This window comes from Halichoeres trimaculatus, unplaced genomic scaffold (genome assembly GCF_033239565.1).
Source record: "Halichoeres trimaculatus isolate MK-OKI-2021-1 unplaced genomic scaffold, fHalTri1.1 fHalTri1_scaffold_17, whole genome shotgun sequence".
NCBI classification, from domain to species: Eukaryota; Metazoa; Chordata; class Actinopteri; order Labriformes; family Labridae; genus Halichoeres; species Halichoeres trimaculatus.
Window position 1 is genome coordinate 28,498,085 of NW_027437195.1, and position 22,918 is coordinate 28,521,002.

Sequence of the window (22,918 nt, forward strand, 5' to 3'; positions counted from 1 at the left end):
GGTAAAAGTGAGTTCATGTATGACAGATATTGACAAAGACGAAAACTTAAGACATTTTCTCTTTCATTTTAGGATTCAATAATTGTTTTGTTTTTTTCTACTTGACCTATACACCACAATTTTACATCACCTAATATAAACATTTACAGAGTGCTTTATTCTTCTGATAATCAGTTCCGACTATTCAAAATATTTAATTTAGAGCATTTTACGATGGAAGAAAGTTGGTGGCCCTCGGACACAATTCAGGTTCCTCATGTGGCCCCTGGTAAAAATTAATTGCCCACCCCTGGTCTACACAGAAAACACTGTAGTAAGCATGCCAGGCCTGTAGTTGGCGCTGTAACTGTCTTATCCAGAAGCAGCTTTTGGTAGATCTCCACTGAAGTAGAGTTGAGCTGATCATCTGGTGTGTTGGTTAATGCCAAGAGCAGAAGTGGAGCAACAGATGAACATTATGTTGAAAGACAGTCAGCAGATTCAGCAGATTTAGCAGCACAAGCGTAATATGATAATCCACAATGATGGTAACAAAGATACTTTTGTACTGTTGCACAAAGCGGAGTGTGATGTCAGCGTTTCTTACTGTTAACATGGCAACAGTGCCTGCAGCCTTTTAAAAAAAATTCCACTCTGGAGGCCGTTTTTCAAAAGTTAGCATTTTAGGTCGGCTAACACGCTGTTTCCATGTAAACTAGAGGTGAAACGCAACAATACTTTTGCATTTCACCCTAAAACCGTTGTTGTGTAAACGGCCCCTCACATTGGTGGAAGTGTTCCTGAGCCCATTCAGTGATCTCCACTACAGAGTCATGTCTGTTTCTTAAACAGGGCCTGAAAAACACGGGTATCCAGTTAAGACTTTGGTCTTTGTCCCTTTTGTCCTGATTTCTCCAGATTGTCTGAGTCTTTTGATGATGATCATAAGTTGTTGGGGTACTTAAAGTCTTCTCAATTTCCTGCTTGGGAACATTTATCTGAACTTTTTCCAAAATTATTCGTCACAGTGTTTCTCAGACTGGTGAAGCCTCAGACTCTGTTAGATGCTCTTTTCATACCCAGTCATCTTACTGAGCTTCATTGATTTAAAAATGTTCTGGACGTTTTGCTTTTTCGGCCTTTTTTTGCTCCTGTCCAAACTTTTTTCTGACGTCTTGCTGCCATCAAATTCAAGACAGGCTAATGTTTTGCATTAAACAGCAGCGTTTCTCCCTTTAAACACCTTAAATGTCGTCTATAATCTGAGTTTATGAGCTTTGTAAATCACTTCATTCTGCTATTATTTACATTTTACGCTACATCCCACAATTTTTTTGGAATTGCAGTATCGGTAATATCTTCAAATGTTGTGTTTTTCACTGGGCTTTAATCCAAATAACTCAAACTTTCCATTTAATAAAGTGTTAAACTATAAGAAGAAGCTAATTCTCAACTATGGAAGCTCAAGACAGTAGATGAAACTGCTTATTGTGCAGTTGAGCAAAATAAATTAACCGACATGTTCATGTAGACCATAGAGAAATCTTAAAATAAAGTTTGAAACGTAAAAAAAAAGTTAAAAAAACTTCTCTGCTCTTTGGGGATAACGTTTGATTTCCTCCCTTTAATTTTAGCCCCTTAAATACACACTCCTACAGCTCACCACAAGTCCCATAATGCATCTCTGCGAACCTCTGAGGACTGCAGTCATCTTGCATTCAGACGTACCCCCATGTAATTAGAACTGAGCCCTGTGTGTGTGTGTGTGTGTAAATTTAGAAAGCCCTCCATTTGTCTGCATGTTTAATGGCCGCAGACTCGCAGTGAGTCAGGGGGCGCGGCGCGGCGCGGTGCGGCGCTGCAGGACGGGCTGCTGGGACATTTCTCAGATTCACAGCTGGTCAGGGGCTTTTATTTTTATGCACCCAGCTGTCCCTGAGGGAGCCGGCAGCCCCCCTCCCCCGCCGTCCACGCCCCAGCATGAGGAGCCAGCAGGGAGCGGGTCCTGGGTGGGTTTGGCTGTGGGGGGTTATTAGCGTTAGCATTTAGACTGCTGCTGCTGCTGCTGCTGCTGGGGCCGCAGGGTGGAGGTTTCCACCAATCACTTCTTGTATGGATCCACACCCAGGCCACTTGTTGTGCTCAGCATTGTTAGGATGAATGAGGAGCTTTGGCAGAGTGAGCTGCAGATCGATACCGTCTGAATATATCAGCTGTTTCCTGCTTTAACGTGATGAGGCGCTCGCTTTTAATCCAAACACACCCTCATAACGCGATGCTTAACTCCGCTCACATCCACAACAGGTGCTCAGCGTGCAGAGGATCCTGCACACAGTCTGTCACTTTGAGGAAAATACATCCTTTAGGTTTGTTTGATGATTTTTAAACACATTTATTTTGAAAGGACAGTGAGTAGGAAGCCCGGGAAAGTGAGATGATGTGTAGGTTGCTGAATTTTCTGAAAGTAAGATCTTATGTGCCTCTGCGTCAGTGTATGATGTTAAACAAAAACTTCATTAACTCAGGGAAAGTCTTTCTTCCTGCCCGTGTCTCGGATCAGTTGATGGCTTTCATTAATGAATATTATGATGATAAATCTTCAAGCTGGATGATTAAAACTCGGACAAACCTGGATTATTTTGTTAATGAAAGCATAGAGTTGGAGAATCACATTTTTGGACACCATTTGTATGCCCTTGTGTAGGTATAAAGGTGTGATAACAGCAGGACATTGTGATGAGGCTGTTGAGTTATTGTCATAAGTAAAAAGCTCTTTTTTTATCGATAAAAGAGGGTCCAAAAAAGTTTTTTTCAACTATTTTTAAAGAGACTGTGAGGAGTTTTAAGTCATCTTGAAAAAGTCTCCTTTAGAGATATATGATCCATCGTAATCCACACTTTAAAATGAGATTATCAGCACTAATATAGGTTATTCCTAAATGCTACTTTCAGCGTCAAGAGTAGGGCTGCAGCTATCGAATATTTTAGTATTCAAGTATTCTACTGAAAATCCCATCAATTAATCGGATAAAATACATTTTTGTTTAATTAAAGAGCAGTTATTTTTCAAATGAAAATTTTTTCTCTTTAAGAAATAGAATTTTCTGATACAGCATGTCAGTAAGAGCACTTGCTTTGGTAGCTCTAAAATGTGTTAACACACTTTGACACATTTTTTGTGCCTTGTTCATCTCATCAAATGTTGTGGACCCAAATGGCACCCGTTTGGTAATATGACCCATTAGTTTCCAAACTCCAGAAAAGAAGCTAGATTTGTTGCTAGTTGCTATTTTGTATAAGAGGTAGCTTGAGACAACTCTCTTAATGTGGCCTCATATTTGAAATACCACTCTTTGATCTTTTTTAAATTAAAAGATTCCTCGAGGCAGAGCAATTACTCGAGTATTTTTTGTAATCGAGTACCTCGAATCATTCGAGGAATCGTTTCAGCTCTAGTCAAGAGCACGCCGAAGATAATTTTGTAGTGATGGTGGACACTGGAGCCTAACTGTCAGACAGAAAAAGGACAAAAGAGCAGAAGAAAGATAAACAGGAGAGAGATAGAGCACAAGCTAAAGGCTCAAACTCAGGCTTAAGGCTAAAACACAGGCTAAAGGCTTGAACATAAGCTAAAGGCCAAAAAACAAGCTAAGGGCTAAAACAGGAGCTAAAAGCTAAAACACGGGCTAAAAGCTTAAAAACAATAACTAAGTACTAAAACACAAGCTAAAGCTAACCACTAAAACAAGGGCTAAACTGTGCTAATGTTGATTCCAACCCACAGTCAGCAGTTATTCTGCAGTGGTCTGTTCAAACTTGAGAGTCTATCAATAACATGAAGAGCCAGGTTACGTTAGCTCTGATTGGTGAGGTTGGAGTTGGTAGATGAGCTCTGGTAGGACAGAACCAGGATTCACTAACGTTACAGACACGTCTCAGAGCACCGGGCTGTGAGGAGAGAGAAATATAGCCGTCAGCTAAACTACGGTACAAACTGACAAAGTTAGCTTGTTGTCACATTTTAACCAACAGTGCCATGTAACTGTACTGATAAATACCTTACCTCGTTGTGGTGTTGTATCCGGTTAAAAGTTGACATGAATAAAGAAAATTTGTTCCAAAACAAACACATGCCTGGTTAAAAGTCACCTCTTCACGACAGTGTGCGTGAGACTCCAGGCCAGAAGGTGGCAGTCCAATCAAAACAGATCCTCCTCACAGCATCTTTAAATGAAGAGCAACAATCTGATGGTGTAATTCTGCACTTTTTTAAAGAATATATATTTTTCTAAGTTATCTTTGGGGCTTGTTGCACCTTAGATGAGAGGGCAGGAAGCAGTGAGAGTGGGGAATGACAAGCTGGAAGGAGGCCACAGGCTGGGCTTGAACTATGGCCACCGGCTCCAGGACAGACCTCATGGGTGCAACCTGCCAGGCCATCTGCGCCCCAATTTTCCTTTTTTTTATTAAACAGTTTTAGAAATTTGTTTGTCAGTTTTTAAAGCTTGAAATAAATTGGCAGCATGTTTACCTCAGTTTCCCTGAACCAAACTGTCGCCTTTAAATATTTAGATGTTGAAAAAGTCTGATTTTCGACACAAAAGAGAAGAAAAAGCAACAAAGCTTTACAGAGAACAAGCCAAAACCATCAGACGTTAGACAAAATTCTTCAAAAAACGAATGAGACAAAAAAACAGTTTCTTTGTCTGAATAATTAACCCAATTTACTTGTTTGACTAGGAGTTGTTCAGAAGTTGCATAATTTTTGTCTTAGAGATGATATTAAGAAGAGTCTGATTTCCTAAAATAGACTTTAATCTTAACAAACGTCACAAGAAGAAAGCCTCACCCTGACTTTAAAACAGTCTAATAAAAGCACAAGTTGGTTAAATCTAACCGTAGATTTCATCCTGTGTGGTTTATAACCCTACCGTCTTCCTCTCTGCTCAGCTGAAGACTTGCAGACTTGTTGACAGCAGCTGTTCAGCTCCTGCCCTCAGTCGCAGGAGTCCCATCAGGAATCCTTTAATTGAAAGTTTTCCTCCTTTAACCGTCTGCCAGCGTCTCCACCTGTTGACACCGAGCCGTGAAGTATCCGGTAACCGAGCTCTGTTTTTGATGCTAGAAAGTTTGGAGCTGACCCCCCGACCTGGAAAGTTTCACTTAGCGCTGCAGAGGAGACGGGGTCGGGTTCTCCTCGGGTTCTTGATTTCACCCCAAACACCTCCACAGTCCACACACCCCTGACTTCAAAGTGAGGATTAGACCAGAGACCTGGGATGAGTCCTGATACCATGTTAGGAGGAGGGACGTGTTGGAGTCTTTTTGTGTGAAGTTACAGAAACTCTGCTGTGCTTCATCAGTCTGTGAAGATAAATGGGTGATAGTGCTCATGGGAAATGGAGTCTTTATCCAGGAAAACAGTGTTTGGCTTTTATCTGATAGGACAGGAGAAGAGTTTTAGAATAACTTTTACACTTAAAGCCTTTGGCTGCACTGACCAGAGCGAGAGTTGGGGATGATCTCAGGAGTGACACTGAGAGTTTAACCCAAGGGTCTTCAACCTGTGGCTCTGGAGCCTCATGTGACTCTTTGAGTCTTATGTAGTGGCTCCTTGTAGCTTTAAAAAAAAATAAAAATAAATTGGTTTTTCTTACAAAGGGTATTGATGATTACAGACATTGACGCTAAACAAAATTTAAAAAAATTAAACAAAAATAAAAATTATTTTTTGCAAATTAATGACATTGATATTTTCTTAACTTTTGCAATTTTTGCATATAATTTTTTTGAAGGTTTTTTTTTGCAAATTTTTATACATTTTTACAACTTGTTGCATAAAAAAGGTTTGATTTTTTTGCATTTTTTTATTTTTGCAATTTTGCATAAATTTGTTTTGATTTGTTTAATATTTTTTTGGCATTTTTTTAATGTTTGCAACTTGTTGCATAGAAAAAGTTTGATTTTTTTCTTTTTGTCGCAGTTTTTAATTTTTGCAATTTTTGCATATAAAAATTTTGATTTTTGGGGGGAGTATTATTACATTTTTGTATTTTTCCAACTTGTTGCATAAAAAAAAGTTTGACTTTATTCATTTATTTTTTATTTTTTTTATAAATTGCAACATTTAAAAAGCAGATTGAAAAAAAAATATTTTTTTTATATATTGCAACATTTTGAAAAAAGAGAAATTTTTGCTCATTAATTTTTTAATTGAAACTTTAGAATGTAAATTAAAATGTTTTGCAAAATTTTCTTAAATATTGAAAAAATAAATTTCATCAATTCTCAAAAAAATTAATTTTAATAGACAATTTTTTTTATTTGATAACTCTTAAATATGAGCAAATTCATTTAAAATAAAAAACTAAGACATTATTTTACAATTTTATAAATTAAAAAAAAAGTCTTGTGTCGATAATTATTCACTACATTTTTACTTTGTATGGAATTTATACATTTTATTGTTTTTATTGAGATGATAAAGTAGATTATGTAGCTCCGGTGTGTCTTCAATCCAGGTGGGATTAGGCAAAATGGCTTCTAAGAAAGTAAAAGTTTGCAGCCTTCTAATTTTTCTGGAATATCCGATGTTAGAAAACCCTGAATGAAAGTGTTTAAAGTTGTTATGGTGCATTTTGATTTGTATAATCAGTGTCAGTACATAAATAACCATGAGGGCTCCGTCCTCGCCACTTTCTCCTGTTTTTGCTTTTGTGAACAAATTCCTCGCTGGACTCCTCTTCCCAGAATAGCAGAGGGAGCATCTGCGTCCCTGCCCGACTCCAGAGGGGGCTGAGAGCGAGAGTCCGTCTGTCTGCTCCCCAAACTCCCCTAACCCCCTCAGCCCCGAAGGTCCAGAGAAATCTGCCTGAAGGAATGACAGCGATCTGACCCCGGCTCACGACCCGATCCTGCAGCTTTCCCTGCCGTCTGCTGCAGCTTTCAGGCCTGACCCCACTAAAACTGGGTTCTGGGCTGTAATGCAGATAATTCATGGAGGAGATGATAGATGTGCAGCCCCTGGCTTTGTTATTCAGCTTCAGATCCTTTCAGATGGAGCGGGGGTGGGTCAGGGGAGCCCAGAATTTACTGCCCGGCCTTCTGGAGGTGTTGTGTGTAAAATACAATGAAACATCTGTGAGGGGAGGTGCTACTGTGATAACCCTGATGACACACTTGTCCTTTTCAAACACCCACCCATCCTGCTTCCCTCCAACAACAACATCCTCCAGAAAACAGCTTTGGATTTCACTGCAAAACAGGCCTGGAGTGCACAGAAAGAGCTGAAATGTTTCACCCTGCAGATCACACAGTTTAAGACTCGGCACTGATGCAGATATAAATTCAAGACTATCAGACAGTCTTTTAGCTTTAAAGCCCTGTAAACTCACAGTTTTTTAATCAGCCAATCACATGGCAGCAACTCAATGCATTTCGTCATGTAGACATGGTGAAGACGATCTGCTGCAGCTCAAACCGAGCATCAGAATGAGGAAGAAAGGCTATTAAAAGGACTTTGAACGTGGCATGGTTTTTGGTCTGAGTATTTCAGAAACTGCTGATCTACTGGGATTTTAACCAACAACCATCTCTAGGGTTTACAGAGAATGGACCCAAAAAGAGAAAATATCCAGTGAGCAGCAGTTCTGTGGGACAAAATGCCTTGTTGATGCCAGAGGTCAGAGGAGAATGGACAGACTGGTTGGAGCTGATAGAAAGGCAACAGTAACTCAAATAACCACTGGTTACAACTGAGGTCTGCAGAAGAGCATCTCTGAACACACAACACGTCCAACCTTGAGGCAGATGGGCTACAGCAGCAGAAGACCACACCGGGTGACCCTCCTGTCAGCTAAGAACAGGAAACTGAGGCTACAATTCACACAGCAACACCAAAACTGGACAATAGAAGATTGGAGAAACGTTGCCTGGTCTGATGAGTCTGGATTTCTGCTCCACATTCAGATGGTAGGGTCAGAATTTGGCCTCAACAACATGAAAGCATGGATCCATCCTGCCTTGTATCAACGGTTCAGGCTGCTGCTGCTGGTGTAATGGTGTGGGGGATATTTTCTTGGCTCACTTTGGGCCCCTTAGTACCAACTGAACATGGTTTAAAGTCCACAGAAAAAAAAGGAAAAAAGGAAAAAAAAAAGAAAAAGGGAAGGGAAAAAAAGAGAGAAAAAAAGAAAAACAAGGGGGGGACAAAAAAAGAAAAAAGAAGGGAAAGAAAGGGGGAAAAAAAGAAAAAAAGGAAAAAAAAAGAAAGAAGGGAAAAAAGAGAAAAAAAAGGTAGAAAAAAGAAAGAAAAAAGGGAAAAAAGAAAAAAAGGGGAGAAAACGAAAAAAAAGAAAAAGGAAAAAATGATGAGAAAAGAGAAATGAAAAAAGAAAAAAAGAAAAAAAGGAAAAAAAAAGGAAAAGAAGAAGAAAAAAGAGAAAAAAGAGAAAAAAAGAAAAAAGGAATAAAAAGAAAAATAAGAAAGAAAAAGGAAAAAAGAAAAAAGAAGAAAAAAGAAAAAAAAAGTCCACAGCCTACCTGAGTATTGTTGCTGACCATGTCCATCCCTTTATGAGCACAGTGTACCCATCTTCTGATGGCTACTTCCAGCAGGATAACGCTCCATGTCATAAAGCTGGAATCATCTCAGACTGCTTTCTTCAACATGACAATGAGTTCCCTGTACTCAAATGTCCTCCACAGTCCCCAGATCTCAATCCAATAGAGCACCTTTGGGATGTGGTGGAACGGGAGATTCTCATCATGGATGTTCAGCCGACAAATCTGCAGCAACTGTGTGATGCTATCATGTCAATATGGACCAAACTCTCTGAGGAATGTTTCCAGGACCTTGTTGAATCTATGACACCAAGGATTAAGGCAGTTCTGAAGGCAAAAGGGGGTGTATATCGTTTTAGTATTGTTATTGCGGTATGTGCTTGCGCAGTATTAATATCACAAGGTTATGGGATATAAACAATATGTTATGCTTATTCTAGAAATGTCTCTAAACTTTACTTTTCATGGATTCATATCTCTGGCAAAATAATTAAACCTACAAAAAGGGCAAAATCCAGGAGGAGGACAAATTTAAGAGCCCCTTTGGGTTGCTCATATTTAATAAATATCCCTGTAATATTTGATACCAACATGATTAAAACTCTTTGCTAACATAAATAGCGTTCACAGAGGCAGAGAGAGAAAATTCAGCTGAGCAGAGTGAAGTAGTAAACTGGATAAAACGTCCTGATCCCACAGCGAGGGTCAGATCTGATTCAGATGGAAGAGGAGGAAGTGAAGCGGGCGACTGAGGGGCAGATATTCTGATTAGACGTTAATAGATGGAGATGTTCATTTGGGAGAGAAAGAAAAAGCTTTAAATAGCTCAGTGCTCGGTGTTTAATCACACATATTGAGGTGAACGGTTCTGCAACCTTGAGGGCGATTATGTAATAAGAACACTCAACCTGACGGTGACATAACAGCCTTATTTCCAACCCTAATCGCCTGATTTTTCATCTCTTCCTGGGGATGTCTCTCCTGGAGTCCTGTATAGGTGGCTTTAAACGTCTGGAGAAGGAATCAAACTCACACAGAGAGTAGTCTTTTACAGTTTCTGTTTTTACTCATGACGGTTTACACTCTTCTCTTCAGGTCAACGTTTACGTGCTGGGGAGGACCTTCCTCGTGTTGGCCAGAGAGCTGTGCATCAACGCCCCAGCGATAGGTACGGACACATCTTCCCTTTACCTGTTGCTACTGGATTTACTCTGCAACACTTTGACAAATCAGGCTCTCCAGACTAGGATTAAACCACATCCTCTACATCCAGTGTTACTGCTGGCTGACTCAGCTGGTTAGCTTCATAATTAGTCAGTTTTGCCATCATGAAGTTGGCAAAAAATGCCAATACTGGGTTCACGATGACTTAAAACTCTAAAAATCTGCACATTTTTATGATTCTGCCACTGGAAAACAAGAGTTTGTCACATTTTCTGGTTTTGGATCTAAATTTATGGGATTCTTGGATTCAGGAAGTTTGGTTCCTAACACCAACTTTCAGGATTAGACCTCAGTGAGGATTGTGCAGAGGATCATGGTGCGAGTGAAGCTTCCCCAGTCAAAGATGATGACACAGCAAAATCTAAAGTGAAGCTTGTCTAACATCCAGAATACCCCAGATGATGCATGGCTCCGTCACGGCGCTGAATCTGATTGGTTTCTATTTAAGTCAACGTGTTTGCTAAGTGTTCGGCTAGGTAAGAGCTATCTTATCTTCGGCATTATTCATTTAACACAAGTTTTAAGTCATTTTATTGTATGACTAACCAACAAAAGATACTGTTTTCCTGATCCTGTTTTTTTTTTGCCAGAAAAAAAAACAGTATTTTGACTTTTGCTGGTTTTAAGCGAGAACAAGTACAAGTTACTATATCCCCTCCAGGTCTGTGTACATGATTTTTTTTTTCTAATTGCAGACTCTGCGATTTGAAAATTGCAGTCTGTTACATTGCGAAGTCGGTTTAAAATCGATTAATTGTTCAACCCTAATGACGTTATTAATTTTCAGCTGAGCATCAGGAGCGTGAGCTGTTCACACACAGGCCACATGTGAAACTTGAAAAACAAAACCAAAAAACAGGAAGTAAACATTAAGTCCTGAAGTGCCCTGAAGTTTAAGGCTCGCTTCTTTCTTTCTTTCTTTTCCTGACAGTTGAATTCTGGGAGACTAAATGTCCCAACAATAAAAGCAGGTGAGCTTCTCCTCTTGAAAAAAAAAATCAGTTTTCAGTGAAATCAGGAATCAGTGAGCAGAAACGGTACCCAACCCTACTTTAGAGATTAAATATGACACTTTTCTGTTTTGGAAATTCAAAACCACACAAACACTCCCTCTTTTGTTTATAAATCCTGAATAAACAGCTCACAAACTGTGATCCCCTTCACTATGAGGCACTATGAGGCAGAGAAAGCACAGCCTTAAAGTGAGGACAGAGACGCTGAGAGGCTTAAGTCCAACATCTGCTGCTCAGTTTTTAACCTCTGTGTCCCATTTATTATCTTCTTTTTCTAAAGTTACTTAATAATTTAAGAAACAGGATGTTATTATTCAGCTCTGCTCTCTTCATGAGATCATAAACCTCATTTTTTAAAGCGACACCCACCAAGAAAAAAACATCTGACTCTGCAAGAACTCTCTGTTCTCATCCGCCCTCGCTGCCGTTCCCACTGCAGCAGCCAGAGGGCGCCGCAGCCCCTGGAATCCCAAGCTCCATAAAGATGTGACAAGTGCAGCTTGACTCACATTATTATTATTATAACCTTTATGTTTCATCATCAGGTGTATAAGCATTCTTGTACAGAACACATCTGGTCATCTTTAACAGCATCAAGCTGTTTGCAGTTATTTTACAAAAGACACAAAGTTTCTGAGGCCGTCCTCTCAAGTGCAAAACAACAAGATCTTCTACTTTTTTTTGCTTTTAGGATCATAACACTACATAAATCCTGCTCCGTGTGCCACAGCGCTGCTCGGACTCTAGCAACAACATCGTATACAGACTTGCAATTACACAATTTGAAGCAGTCCCGACTAATTCCAGTTGTGGATGGAGCTCAGCTTGATTACATAACCACAAATCACTGTATTATGTTGTTTCTACAGCAGCCGCAGCCTTTGAACACAGGCGTCAGAGCAAATAAGGTTAACGGAGAATTTAAATAACCAAAATAACGTTAAATTAAATAAGATAAAAGAACAGCTCCTTGGCTTTTAAAATAGTCTCTCAAAGAACGATCCAGGCCATTTAGTGTGACATTAGTCGAGTGTCTTGAAGCTACATTACTCTGAAGGCTGGGAGGCGAGGGTAATTCCCATCGGCGTCCGGAGCAGCTTATGCATAGAACACGAGCTCAGGGATCTGTCCTCCCTGCACCCCGGTCCCGTTGGTGCTGTCAGAGGAGCACTGGAATTGAAATGTCACCTTCCCACACTGCACCTCCGTCATGCCCTCCTGACCAAAATAGCTCAGCTCGTTCCCGTCCAGCACGGCGCTCACCGTGTAGAAGGCGTCCTGCTCCACCTGCACGGGATGCTCGAACCACACTGGGAACGTGCTGCTCGAGCCGTCCGAGACGAACTTTGTCAGGTTCTGCGCCAGCGTCACCCCTTGTCTCTTCAGTTCGATTTTGACGCTGTACTCGGCTTTGCCCCCGCTCGACCCGTACAGGCCCAGCCCGGCGATAAAGATCCGCTTGTCCACGGCGAACTGGATGCTGTCACACCGCCCGCGATAGCGCCACTGATTGCTCCTGTAAGCCGAGGACTGGAAGCGGTGGCACCTTTGAGGCGACAGCCCCTTCCTTGCAGTTAAGGGGAAGTCCAGTTGAGGCTTTTTCGCCGCGGTGTACCACAGGAACACGTTGTGCGTCTCTTCCAGTGTCAGGATATCACATTGCGCCGCCCCGTTGGCGAACTCCTCCAGGCTCATGGACGGGATGCGCACCAAGAACAGCGCCTTCCCGAGGACCTCTCGTTTGTTGCGCGTCGTCGGACTCAAACATTGTCTCTTGCACTCCGCCGTGGCCCAGTTCATGACGGCCTCGAACACCACCACCTCCTTGGTGTTGAGCGTCTCCCTGCGCAGGATGATCTCCAGCGTCTGCAGGTCGATCTCGCAGAAGCCCTCGGAGCAGAGCGAAAGCTCCGCCTGGGCGTCGATGACCTCCCAGCAGCGCTGCGTCAGCTCCGGCTCCTCGAAGAGGCGGCTCTGGGAGAGCAGCACGCAGGCGTTCTTCGCTTCCAGGCTGGTTTCCAAGAAGTTGACGCAGGCTTTGGCCAGTGCGGGTACGATGTACTTCTTGGCGGCGTACAGGGTGGCCAGCACCGTGTCCGCCTCCAGGTCGATCTCATCGCTGTACATGTATCTGGAAGACGGAGAACAACCTTTAACACCAACTCAAACACAACAACAAGATGGACCAACTTTTCCTGATCCATTTTCCTCCTCCTCCTGAAACATGGTGCTGGCTTAGCTAACGCTAGTGAAGGAGCAACAAAAGCAGGTTATTTTTAACCTCCAGACTGCACATGTTCCCCTCTAAGAAAATGATCAGGCTGCAGATGAGTTAAAGGGAAAAAATGTTTGTACTCGCACAAAGAGCGCTGAGAAAACCAGCAATTACAGAGCAGCGTGCCGCCACCGCCGCTCTCTGGCGCTCCGAGCATTTTGGCATTCGCCTCTGCTCAGCGTTGGATGAGTAATGACACGCTTTGAAGTGACACTGACTGCGCTTGTCATCTCTCCTTCTGGTCGTGCCTTGTGTGTGTGTGTGTGTGAGTGCGAGGGATGGCGAGGGATGGCGAGTGGCTTACTTCAGCAGAATTAGAAAAGCAGCAGGTTCCACATCTGGGATATGGATCTCAGACTCCTCCTCCGCCAGATCGCCGTAAAACATGGCACAGAAGACGGAGCTTCCCACGGCCAGCACATACTGCGAGGGAGGGAGGGAGGAGGAGACAGACGCGTCAGAGACACATGCAAACACAATCACTCTTATTTGCTGAGGAGCAGCAGGAGACGATCTTTTCACTCACAACTTACAGACGCTTAGCTCAAACTGAAACCACCAGCTTTTTATCAGAAAGAAGTCTCAGAAATCTCCTCACCTTGTGGGCTGGCACCTTCTGAGATCCCCCCAAAGGGCCGACGATGAAGTGGACGTCAGCCATGAGCTCGTTGTTGAACATCAAGGCGTTCCTAGCAAAAAAAGGAGCAGAGCAGGTTTCAGCAATGAGCCTCAATCAAGTATTGTATAACATCAAGTCCTCCCACACACTTTTTGCCTGGAGACACTGGTTATTTTCATAGATTTGGGGAGGAGGTAGCAACAGTAGTACGACAGCAGCTCCTATTTATTTTCATTACTGAGTTTTCTCTTTTTCAAATCTGAGAAAAACTCCATCCAAAAGTCTTTGGAGCTCATTATCATGTCTAAAATACCAAATTCCCCTCAATGCAAAGTCAGAAAGTGACAGTTTGGGATCTCGATGGAGGAAGTAAATCTTGGATATTTCTACTTGAGGTTGCGAGGAAGTCTTTCCAAAACAAAAGGAGCCAGGTGTGTCACAAACATGACTTAACATGAGCCACATTCACCTGACCAACCCAGAAAAGTGTCTTATTTCAAGTTGTTTAAAGACAAAAATCAAATCTGAGTTGCTTGTATCAAGAAAAAAATAAATCTGCCAATGGAACATGCGAAAAGTTTTTAATATTGAGATATTATTCAAGTTTCAAGCAAATTCTGAGCTAATTTTTCTTATTTTGACATTGCATCTGGCTCATTTTGAGTAAAAAACAAACATTTTTACTCAAAATAAGACAAAAACACTTCATTTTTTGCAGTTTTGTGATCAATCAGTGATGCTAACACATGCATTTCTTATTTTTGCATCGTAAAAAGCTGCAGGAATACCCCTCTTTAAACTTTTTTTTGCACCATATTGCGTTTACAGACGCATCCCTGCAGGTTAGGGCATGCAACCTGCAGTTTTCATTGTTGCAGGTTTGCATGCTGCAGGAGGAGTTGTCTGTTAAATCAACTCCACCACAGAGCAGAGTGACCTTCCTCCCCTCCTTTAGGACACTTTCCTCAGCCCCAGCACCAGCCGTGGGGTCAGGCTTACCTCTCTCTCAGCGTGGGGTGGCTGCACTGCCAGCTGGGTGGATCTACGTTGTTGTTGTTGATGTTTTGCTGGGTGGTCGGGGTGGTCGCCGCGCTGCTGCTGCTGCTGGCCTGGCTCACCTGCACCTCCTTGGTCTTCTCGGTGTCCGCCACCGTGGTGCCGTTGGACAGGTTGGTGTTGTTGGTGTTGGCGGGGTACAGCTCCGCAGCCATCTTCTCCTTCTGTTTCTGCTGCTGCTGCTGCTTCTTCTTGCTCGTCAGGGACAGGGTCAGGATCTCATAACAGACCGGCAGCCTGCCCGGCAGCTTCCCGACCTTCTTGGACTTTTTCAGTGTTTCTGGAAGTAGGAGCAGGTAAGTCAAACACCTCATGATCCGGCCATGATGGAGCAACCTGCAGTCTGCCGTGGGCATCGGCACAATCAGCTGATCGTGTTCGTGTTAGTATCCTGTGAAGTGAATGTGGAGCGGACTTAAAACGTTGGAACAGCAGGAGGGAGAATCTGGCTCCTGCGCTCGGCTTCAAATCGACATCGACAGCGAATGTGACACAAATATCAAGTAAATGGGAATAAATATCCAAGCAAGGAGAAGTTCGAGTCCTCCACAAAGTGTTCCCTCCGTGTCCTGTGGGTCAGCTCATCCTTTCCGGACTGAGAAATGTCCACGGAGCGTCGCTTGTTTTCCCTTTTCAGCGAGTGCGTAATCCGGAGAGTCGCAGCTGGTGCTCCAGTCCGTTCCCCCACACCTCCTCTGCGTTAATCCTCAGTTATTTCTCCTTTTTTCCGTCCGACCGACACGAACCCAGCTCTGAAGTCCCGCCGCAGCCGGTCTCATCCGCGGTAAACAGTCGTTTGTGGAGACTTTTCAACGTCTGCTTCAGTTTTTCTGCTTTCTCTCGTCGTGATCTCCTCGAACGCCCAGGGCTCGCCGAGGACCAATCAGAGCAGGAGAGTGATGTGACGTCAGGAGGGCAGAGGCGCCTCCCACAGCAGCTCCGCAGAGTGCGTCACCAGCTCAGGCCCCGCCCCCTCCCAGCTGATGAGACCCAGAGCTGGGATAAAAATAAAATTAAAGGAAGGTCGAGTGAAAATGACCCTGCAGACCCGCACTGCTGCGGAGGAGCTTTGGTTCAAAGTGACATTTATTTATTTACAGCTACAAACAGGAAGTAAATAAACAGTTTATACAGATATACAAGTTGTTGTATAAAACTACATTTTCATATTTATCACCTGATTCTGTGCTTCAATTAGATTTTTCTAACCACCTGAGACCCTTATTACTCACATTAGGACTTAAAACTTCTTTTCTTTTCTCCCCATTTTTTTTTCTGATTTCTGGATTTGTGATACATTTTTCTGACAAGCAAACACAGAACAGACCAAATTAAAGAATCAGAAACAAGTTTTATTGCCAAGTACATTTGCACGTACAAGGAATTTGTGTTTTGGTGTTAACACTTAACAAGAAGATAATAAAATGCAGATAGAATTTAGAAAAAGTTAAGCTATATGAGAAATATGAAAATTGTATTTAGAAAATAATAATAAAGCAATTATTAAAAAATGTATAGAAATATTAAAAAAAGATGATAATAATAATAATAATAATAATAATAATAATAATAATAATAATAATAATAATAATAATAAAACGATGGCAATAATAATAATTTTGATAATATTGATAATAAAGACAGAGAAAAAAAATCGAAAAAAAAAAAAAAAGGGTTCTTCATTACAGAAAAAACAAAAGGCTCCATGCACAGATCGCCTCCGCATTGGCATGCGCTGGCGTGGGCATTTCAGGTTACCAAAAGATGCATTCAAAAGTGACAGTAGACGGTGTTATGATGGCAGAGACTAAATAAATACAGTGTTTGCTGGAGTTGCCTAAAGTGTCTGTTAATGATATATAGAGAATTGCCAAGTGTCAAGTACAACACCATGTAGCACGTCGTGTTTAAAGTTGAGAGCTTCAGGTCAGTCATACTTTAAAGTCAGTTAAATCGTGTTTATACCTCTCACTTCATGTGTTTGTATTTTATAAGGCATAAGGTAAAAATGGGACTACAAGAGATTTCCCTGAGAGCCCACTCTCTGATATGCTAGCGGTTAGCATACATTGATAAAACCTTTTTTCAGCAGAATTTCAACTTTCATTGTCAGTCCATTCAGCATGTTATATCTCTCATACAGCTCACAGCAGAGGTTTGGAGACGGCTGAAAGAGCTGTCATCCCGTCTTGAAAAGGACACCTATGTACGATCACACGCAATCTCCTTTAGCACTCAATAACCAGGCCACAATTAAAAACATGAACGTAACTATTAATATTGACCATACAGCAACAACGATAATGCATGATTGGATAATTCGATGACAAACATTTAATATCATCAATCAGTAGCACGGCGCTCTGCGGTAACCGGAAGTTCACTTGCCACCCAGTTTAACCGTCATGCTCAATTGTGCATAAGGCCCATTGTCCACCTCAAATCTGAGTCTCCTCCTGACAGTTTCAGTGATAGGATAATAACCATTTATGATTTTAAACTATACTTATTTGACTTTTGGTGGGATTGGTCATTTCATAAATGCAAGGAATATGTTGGTTTTTGGTATGTTTTAGTCACCTAATCTAATTTTCAGCTTATGGACATCACATTTCTGCCTCTCAGACCCATTATACTTTATTCTTTTAACTTTTAGGAACACTGCCCATATTATTTTTGGAGATAACACAACATTTCAGCTTTTGCTCCAGAAGAAAAATTGGGAAAGTTAAAAATTAAATCCATATTTCCTGAATGAAACCAAAGTATTTATGCACATTAACACTCCAGAAGTGTCCACTCCTCTCCCTGGAGTTGGTTTAATCCAAAGACGCTGCATGAGATCCTCTCTGACTGAGGTTACACAGACGCTCACAGGTAGCTGTGTGATATTTGATGCTGAATAAAATGTGGGGACGCTTTTTTCCTCCACATTTTATTGGCAGCTCAGGTCAGCCACAGTGTCTCTTAGACGTTTCACCGCCTCATTTCAGCGAAGCTTCAGTGCATTGTGATTATTCAGCAGTCGATCAAGGAAAAAAGCATTTCTAAAAGAAGACTCAGTCGTTCAGCTGCACGGACAAAAACAGCACAAAAACACACTCCAGCTGAGTCAGTTTGGGGTTTTGAGGGAAGGGTTCAGCTTCCCTGCAGCTGAGTGATAACACTTTTAATGCCATTCATGCGTCCCCGCTCTGGCTGTTGATTGAAAGGAGCGAGTTCATGGCCTTTCTCTCGGGGTGGTCGCAGTAATTCTGGGGAATGTGGGGAGGCAGGTTGAGGTAGAGTGGGTACATGAAGGAGTAAACGGCAGCTCTCCATCACAGAACGACTCCTGGGCCGTTTGAGCGTCGCAGATTGATTACGCTCCTCGCTGAAAGACGACTCGAGGTGGATTTCTTCACCTTAAACAGCCTCTTTTTCTTTCCTATGGAGATCTTTCCAGAACTGAGTGTTTACAGACACTCCAGTAAAACCTGCAGCAGTGCACATGTATCATTACACGCCGTGTGTGTGTGTGTGTGGGTGTGTGGGTGTGTGTGTGTGTGTTGGAGTGGGGGATCAGCCTGGATCTTATTACCAGCTGGCTCTACCAGCTTTCCACTGGACTGCTCTTTAAACACAGCCTCTGACTTCAAAAGATATTTGACTCCGCTGTCACAGCCGGAGCATGAAGCTCCTCTTTTGTCTCTTGGCGACACAGGAAAGATTATTCCTCCTAATTTCAGCCTTAAATTAGATTCTCCAGCGAGGTAAAACCAGTTTGAAGCCCTTGCGAGCTGGGCACCTGCCAGGCTGTTTCATGGCAGAAGCAGGTGGTTCTGCATCGCAGCTTTTGTCCCTTCAGCTGAATCCAAAGTATTTTCCATAAAGTTTACGACGCACTGCACTGTAAGAGTTTCTCACAGACATCCGAGAAGCAAAAAGGGGCTGAGGAGGGAGCTTGTGATTGGACGCCTGCCCGTTCAAATCCTTTCACCAGCTGTGAAAATCTGGACAGAGGCTCTGAATGAGAACCGGGCTGCTTCGAGGCACACTCGAGCTAAATGCTAATCCTCAAGTCCTCCAGTGGAGCTAATTAGCTGCCAGCAGGAGGAGACTGGTTTTACTGGGAGGCTTGCAGGTGCGAGGAGCTTTAAATCTGTATGAATCAAAAGCAGGGTTTTGGTCAAAGAGTAGACGGTGTTTTCTTTGGCCTGAGCCAAAGTGGAAGACTTTATTAGGTCGCTGGTTTTTGTTTGTTTCCATCCTGGCAAACCCGGCCTGTAAACAAGAGCCACACGGACACACAAGCGAGCTGTTTGACCAAACGTCCGTCCAATAAAGTGTCATCCTCAGGGTTTTGGCAGCTGGTCGGGCGAGCTGAACAGATCTGATATCTGTCTGATATTGAGGAATGATGGATTTGTATGCTCTTCAGTTAATAACTCATAGTGCCACAGCTGAATGTGCTCATCATAAACAACCATCCAAGAACCAAAGATTTCTTTTTAGTCTTCAGCAACTAAAGAGATTTTTGAGGCAGTACTGAAACGATCAAAGTTAATATCAAAGTTGTTGTGTTGTGGGAATGCAGAAGATAATCTGAATGTGCTTCAACGTCTTCATTCTGTTTCTCTAAACCAAGGGTCTGCAACCTGGCAGTATCTTTACAAAATATTATTAAAATATTTTTTTTTATTATTTTTCTTACAGAGGGTATCGATGATTAAAGATTGACACTGATTAAATCTTGGGTTAACATTTTGTTGAACTAAATATGCATCATCTCTTGTATATTTTAACAAATCCAAGAATTATTTGTAATTTTCATAATTTTGTGTATTGAAATTTCTTTTGGAATTTTCATAATTGATTAAAAATTAAGCAAATTTTTGAAGTTCCAAAATTGTTTGAAAATTTTGCAAATTTTTCCAATTCAAACTTTTTCTAAATCTTTCAAATGGATAATTTTTTTGATTTTTTTTTTAGCACATTTAATATTTATTTTTTTTTGCAAATTGAGTTGTTGAGTTTTAATTTAATTTTGTGCAACTTCTGAAAATTTTGGAAATCTTTCCAAGTTTTTGTAATTTTTTGAATGTTTTTTTTTGCATATTTCATTTTGATTTGATTTTTCTGCAAATTTATTGAGTTTTAATTTAAAACATTTGAGCCTTTTGAAATTCCATAGCTTTTCCAAGTTTTTGTTATTTCTTTTTTCAATATTTTTTTTGTATGTTTAATATTGATTTTATTTTTATTTTGCAAATTTCTTGTGTTTTAATTTGATTTTGTGCAACTTTTTAAATTCCATAATTATTCCAAGTTTTTGTTATTTCTTTTTAAAAGATTTTTTTGCATATTTAATTTTGATTTAATCTATTTTTTCAAATTTGAGTTTTGATTTATTTTTTTGAAACTTTTGAAAATCCATAATTTTTCCAAGTTCTTGTTAATTCTTTTTTTCAAATGTTTTGTTTTGCATATTTTATTTTGATTTTTTTTTTGCAAATATATTGAGTTCTAATTTAATTTTGTGCAACTTTTGAAATTCCATAATTTTCCAAATTTGTATTTCTTTTTTTTAATGATTTTTTAAATTTCTTTTTTTTTATTTAGCCAGTTGTTTAAATTTAAAATTTGTGGGTTTTTTTCAGATTTACAAGGAATTAAAAAGTAAGACATCACATGTTCAATTTCATAAATTCCCAAACGTTCTTGTTTCGAGAAGTACTCACTAGGTTCAAATTATGTCTAGAATTTTATACATTTTGTTGTCTTAATTGTGAGGATAAAGTAGATTTTGTGGCTCCTGAATGACTTTAATCCAGGTGAGCTGAGGCTTAACAGCTCCTGTGAAAATAAAGGTTGCAGACCCCTGCTCTTGACTCACAAGCTCTCCTCTCCTGTCCCATCAGACCCGTGCCTGTACATCCCCCGTTTCGCGCAGCTGCTGGAATTCGGGGAGAAGAACCACGACGTCTCCATGACGGCGATGAGGCTGGTGCAGAGGATGAAGAGGGACTGGATGCACACGGGACGAAGGCCGTCGGGACTGTGTGGAGCAGGTAACCTTCAGCTGGTGCAGGATGTAGGCGTCCAGTGACTGCGCTTTGGGGCTGGAGCTGTTCAGCAAATACACATTGAAATTTTACTCTTAGTCAAAACATTTCCTCTTTAGATTTATTCATGTAGCGCTTCAGGGATCGGTATTCAAGTCTTTCCAAATGTTTAAATCTGTAGCATCTCACTCTTTAAACACTTTCTCTGTGTAATATCTGAGTTTAATCATTGATCCTGGAGTCTCCTCTCAATGTGAAGCTGCTGTGCTGTCCCTGCTGATCTATAGAGTAAGAAAAGGTCATTAAACACAGAGGACAGTGGAGTTATAGAAGAACAATTAGTACTCTAAAAGGAGTAAGGGGACATTATGGCTCCGTTTATAATCTTTAACCTCACATAAAAGTGCTACGGACACACTGCAATGATTGTTTACAACGATAGTTTAAAAAAAACATGGACTTTGAATGCCTCACTGTCATAAATTTTGTTAACGAAATTAAAAACTGGATCAAACTTCAGACCTGGTTAGCAAACAGCTCATTGGTTTCTATGAAGCCCGGCAAGAGCGGCCACCATATTGGTTTTGGTCAATGAAAAGCTTCAGTTACAGACTAAATTTGCAGCTCCCATTGCAAACCATTAGCTAAAATTAGCATAATGATAGCCAAACTTTAGCTCCTGGTTGTGTTGTTCACATGTCTCTGTGTTAGTTTGGAGCTGCAGTATTTACACTGAATCATTTAGCAAAACGTCAGCTAACCTTTGTTGTCTCAGCTATTACAGCTCCAGAAGCTAACATTAGCTTAACTAGCGCCCCTTGAACAACTGCTAACAATGATGTACGATCACCGGAGAACAAAAACTAGAACGACACAGACCAATGAACTCCCAACAAACACAGAGACATGATGAAGACTGCAGCTAGGAGCCAATGCTAGGCTAACTTTAGCTGACGTTAGAGAAAATCCCAAAGCGTCTGTCAAAAAACAAACAAAAACGGACTTTCTGCGATGTATTCAATGGACATCCAGACAGGGAATGTCTGAGTGTGTGGGAAAAAGTATGTGCACTGTGATTGGCTCATTGTGTTTGAGGGCGGGACTTAGCCATAGGCCAACAGCTCTGGTGGTTTTACTCACTAGCTGAATCTGACTTCCCCATGCACATGACCATGAGCCAGGTACGGTTTACTCTCAGCCGTCCTGATCAGAATGATCACCTGCACGGAGCGCTGATGTACCTGGGCGTTTCACCGTTTGTTGCTCATCCGTCAAAGACACTCGAGGGTGAGGCCGACCTGCCAGCACCTGCCTTAATCTCCCAGTTTGTCTGCTTCTGATCTCACACCCTGCCCATCGCCCCACGTGTGAAACAGCTGAGCCCAAAGCGCCGCTCTCCTCCTCTTGACGTCAACCTGAATCCCCTCGTTTGATGCTTCACCGGCCGAGGCGTCCTCTGCTCCCTGCGTGTTTACTCTCACAGCTTCACTTTTCGTCTTTCCCTGTTCCTCTGCTGCATTGCCTGAATAATTAATTCCTCATCATAAATCATTGAGGAGGATGGAGTCAGACGGAGAAGTTTGTTCCCAAATATGATGCAAATCCCCCTGATGATGAATGAGAAACATGCAGGAAGTTCTGCAGGGTCGTGAGATGCAGAAATTACATCACTTTGAGAGCGGTGGAGGTAAGACGAGGAGGAAACAAGTGTGTTTTGGAGTTGTGTGTTTTGAAGGTGAGTGTGGAGAAATGTTTGAGGAGTCATCAGTGCAGCTAAAAGCCACCACTTCAGTCCTGGAGGCTGTTAGGAGTGTGCATGTAGGAGCAGAAGCGTGCATCTATCTTTTAACAGGCTCTTGAGCGAGGAAAGCCTAATGACGGTTATGTAAGTGTTCCCTTCAAGGCTCTCGCTGCGTTTCGTTGCATAATATTAGTGTTGTTGTTGGTCCTCTTCTTAAAACTGTCTTTATGTGTGGGCGGACTTTTGTCCTGCAGTCTTAGAGGTGTGCACGCTGAGACACCTTTACACCAAACTGAACAGGGTGTCAGCGTTAGCATGTGTTCACTTCCTTCACCTGTGTGTTAAAATTCTGCAGCAAGAGACTGAATGTGAAGCTGTGTTTGTTCATAATCACACAAATGCACC

At 41.6% G+C, this 22,918-nt stretch overlaps 2 protein-coding genes across 2 annotated transcripts in view; one reads left to right on the forward strand and one right to left on the reverse strand.

Annotated features, from left to right (window-relative positions):
* brf1a (BRF1 general transcription factor IIIB subunit a) overlaps positions 1-22,918 on the forward strand; it is a 145,457-nt gene that overhangs the window by 20,918 nt on the left and 101,621 nt on the right. The window contains exons 6-7 of the mRNA XM_074691445.1: positions 9,637-9,709; positions 20,629-20,778. Of these exons, the coding sequence (XP_074547546.1) occupies positions 9,637-9,709; positions 20,629-20,778 (223 nt within the window). The remainder of the gene's footprint in view (positions 1-9,636; positions 9,710-20,628; positions 20,779-22,918) is intronic.
* On the reverse strand, positions 11,289-15,596 carry LOC141806158 (BTB/POZ domain-containing protein 6-B-like). Its single transcript, XM_074691446.1, has 4 exons — positions 14,672-15,596; positions 13,652-13,742; positions 13,358-13,476; positions 11,289-12,909 (listed from the first exon to the last, which is right to left on the reverse strand). Exons 1-4 carry the CDS (start codon positions 15,082-15,084, stop codon positions 11,877-11,879), a joined length of 1,656 nt encoding a protein of 551 aa, XP_074547547.1. The 5' UTR covers positions 15,085-15,596; the 3' UTR covers positions 11,289-11,876.

Bases quoted from the DNA above. Each gene is read 5' to 3' on its own strand.
- LOC141806158 (XM_074691446.1), bottom strand. From the start codon at position 15,084: ATGCCCACGGCAGACTGCAGGTTGCTCCATCATGGCCGGATCATGAGG. The intron at 13,743-14,671 runs GTAAGCCTGACC...TTTTTTTGCTAG, and splicing joins CACCCCACGCTGAGAGAGAG to GAACGCCTTGATGTTCAACA. The intron at 12,910-13,357 runs GTAAGCCACTCG...TCCGTCTTCCAG, and splicing joins GCTTTTCTAATTCTGCTGAA to ATACATGTACAGCGATGAGA.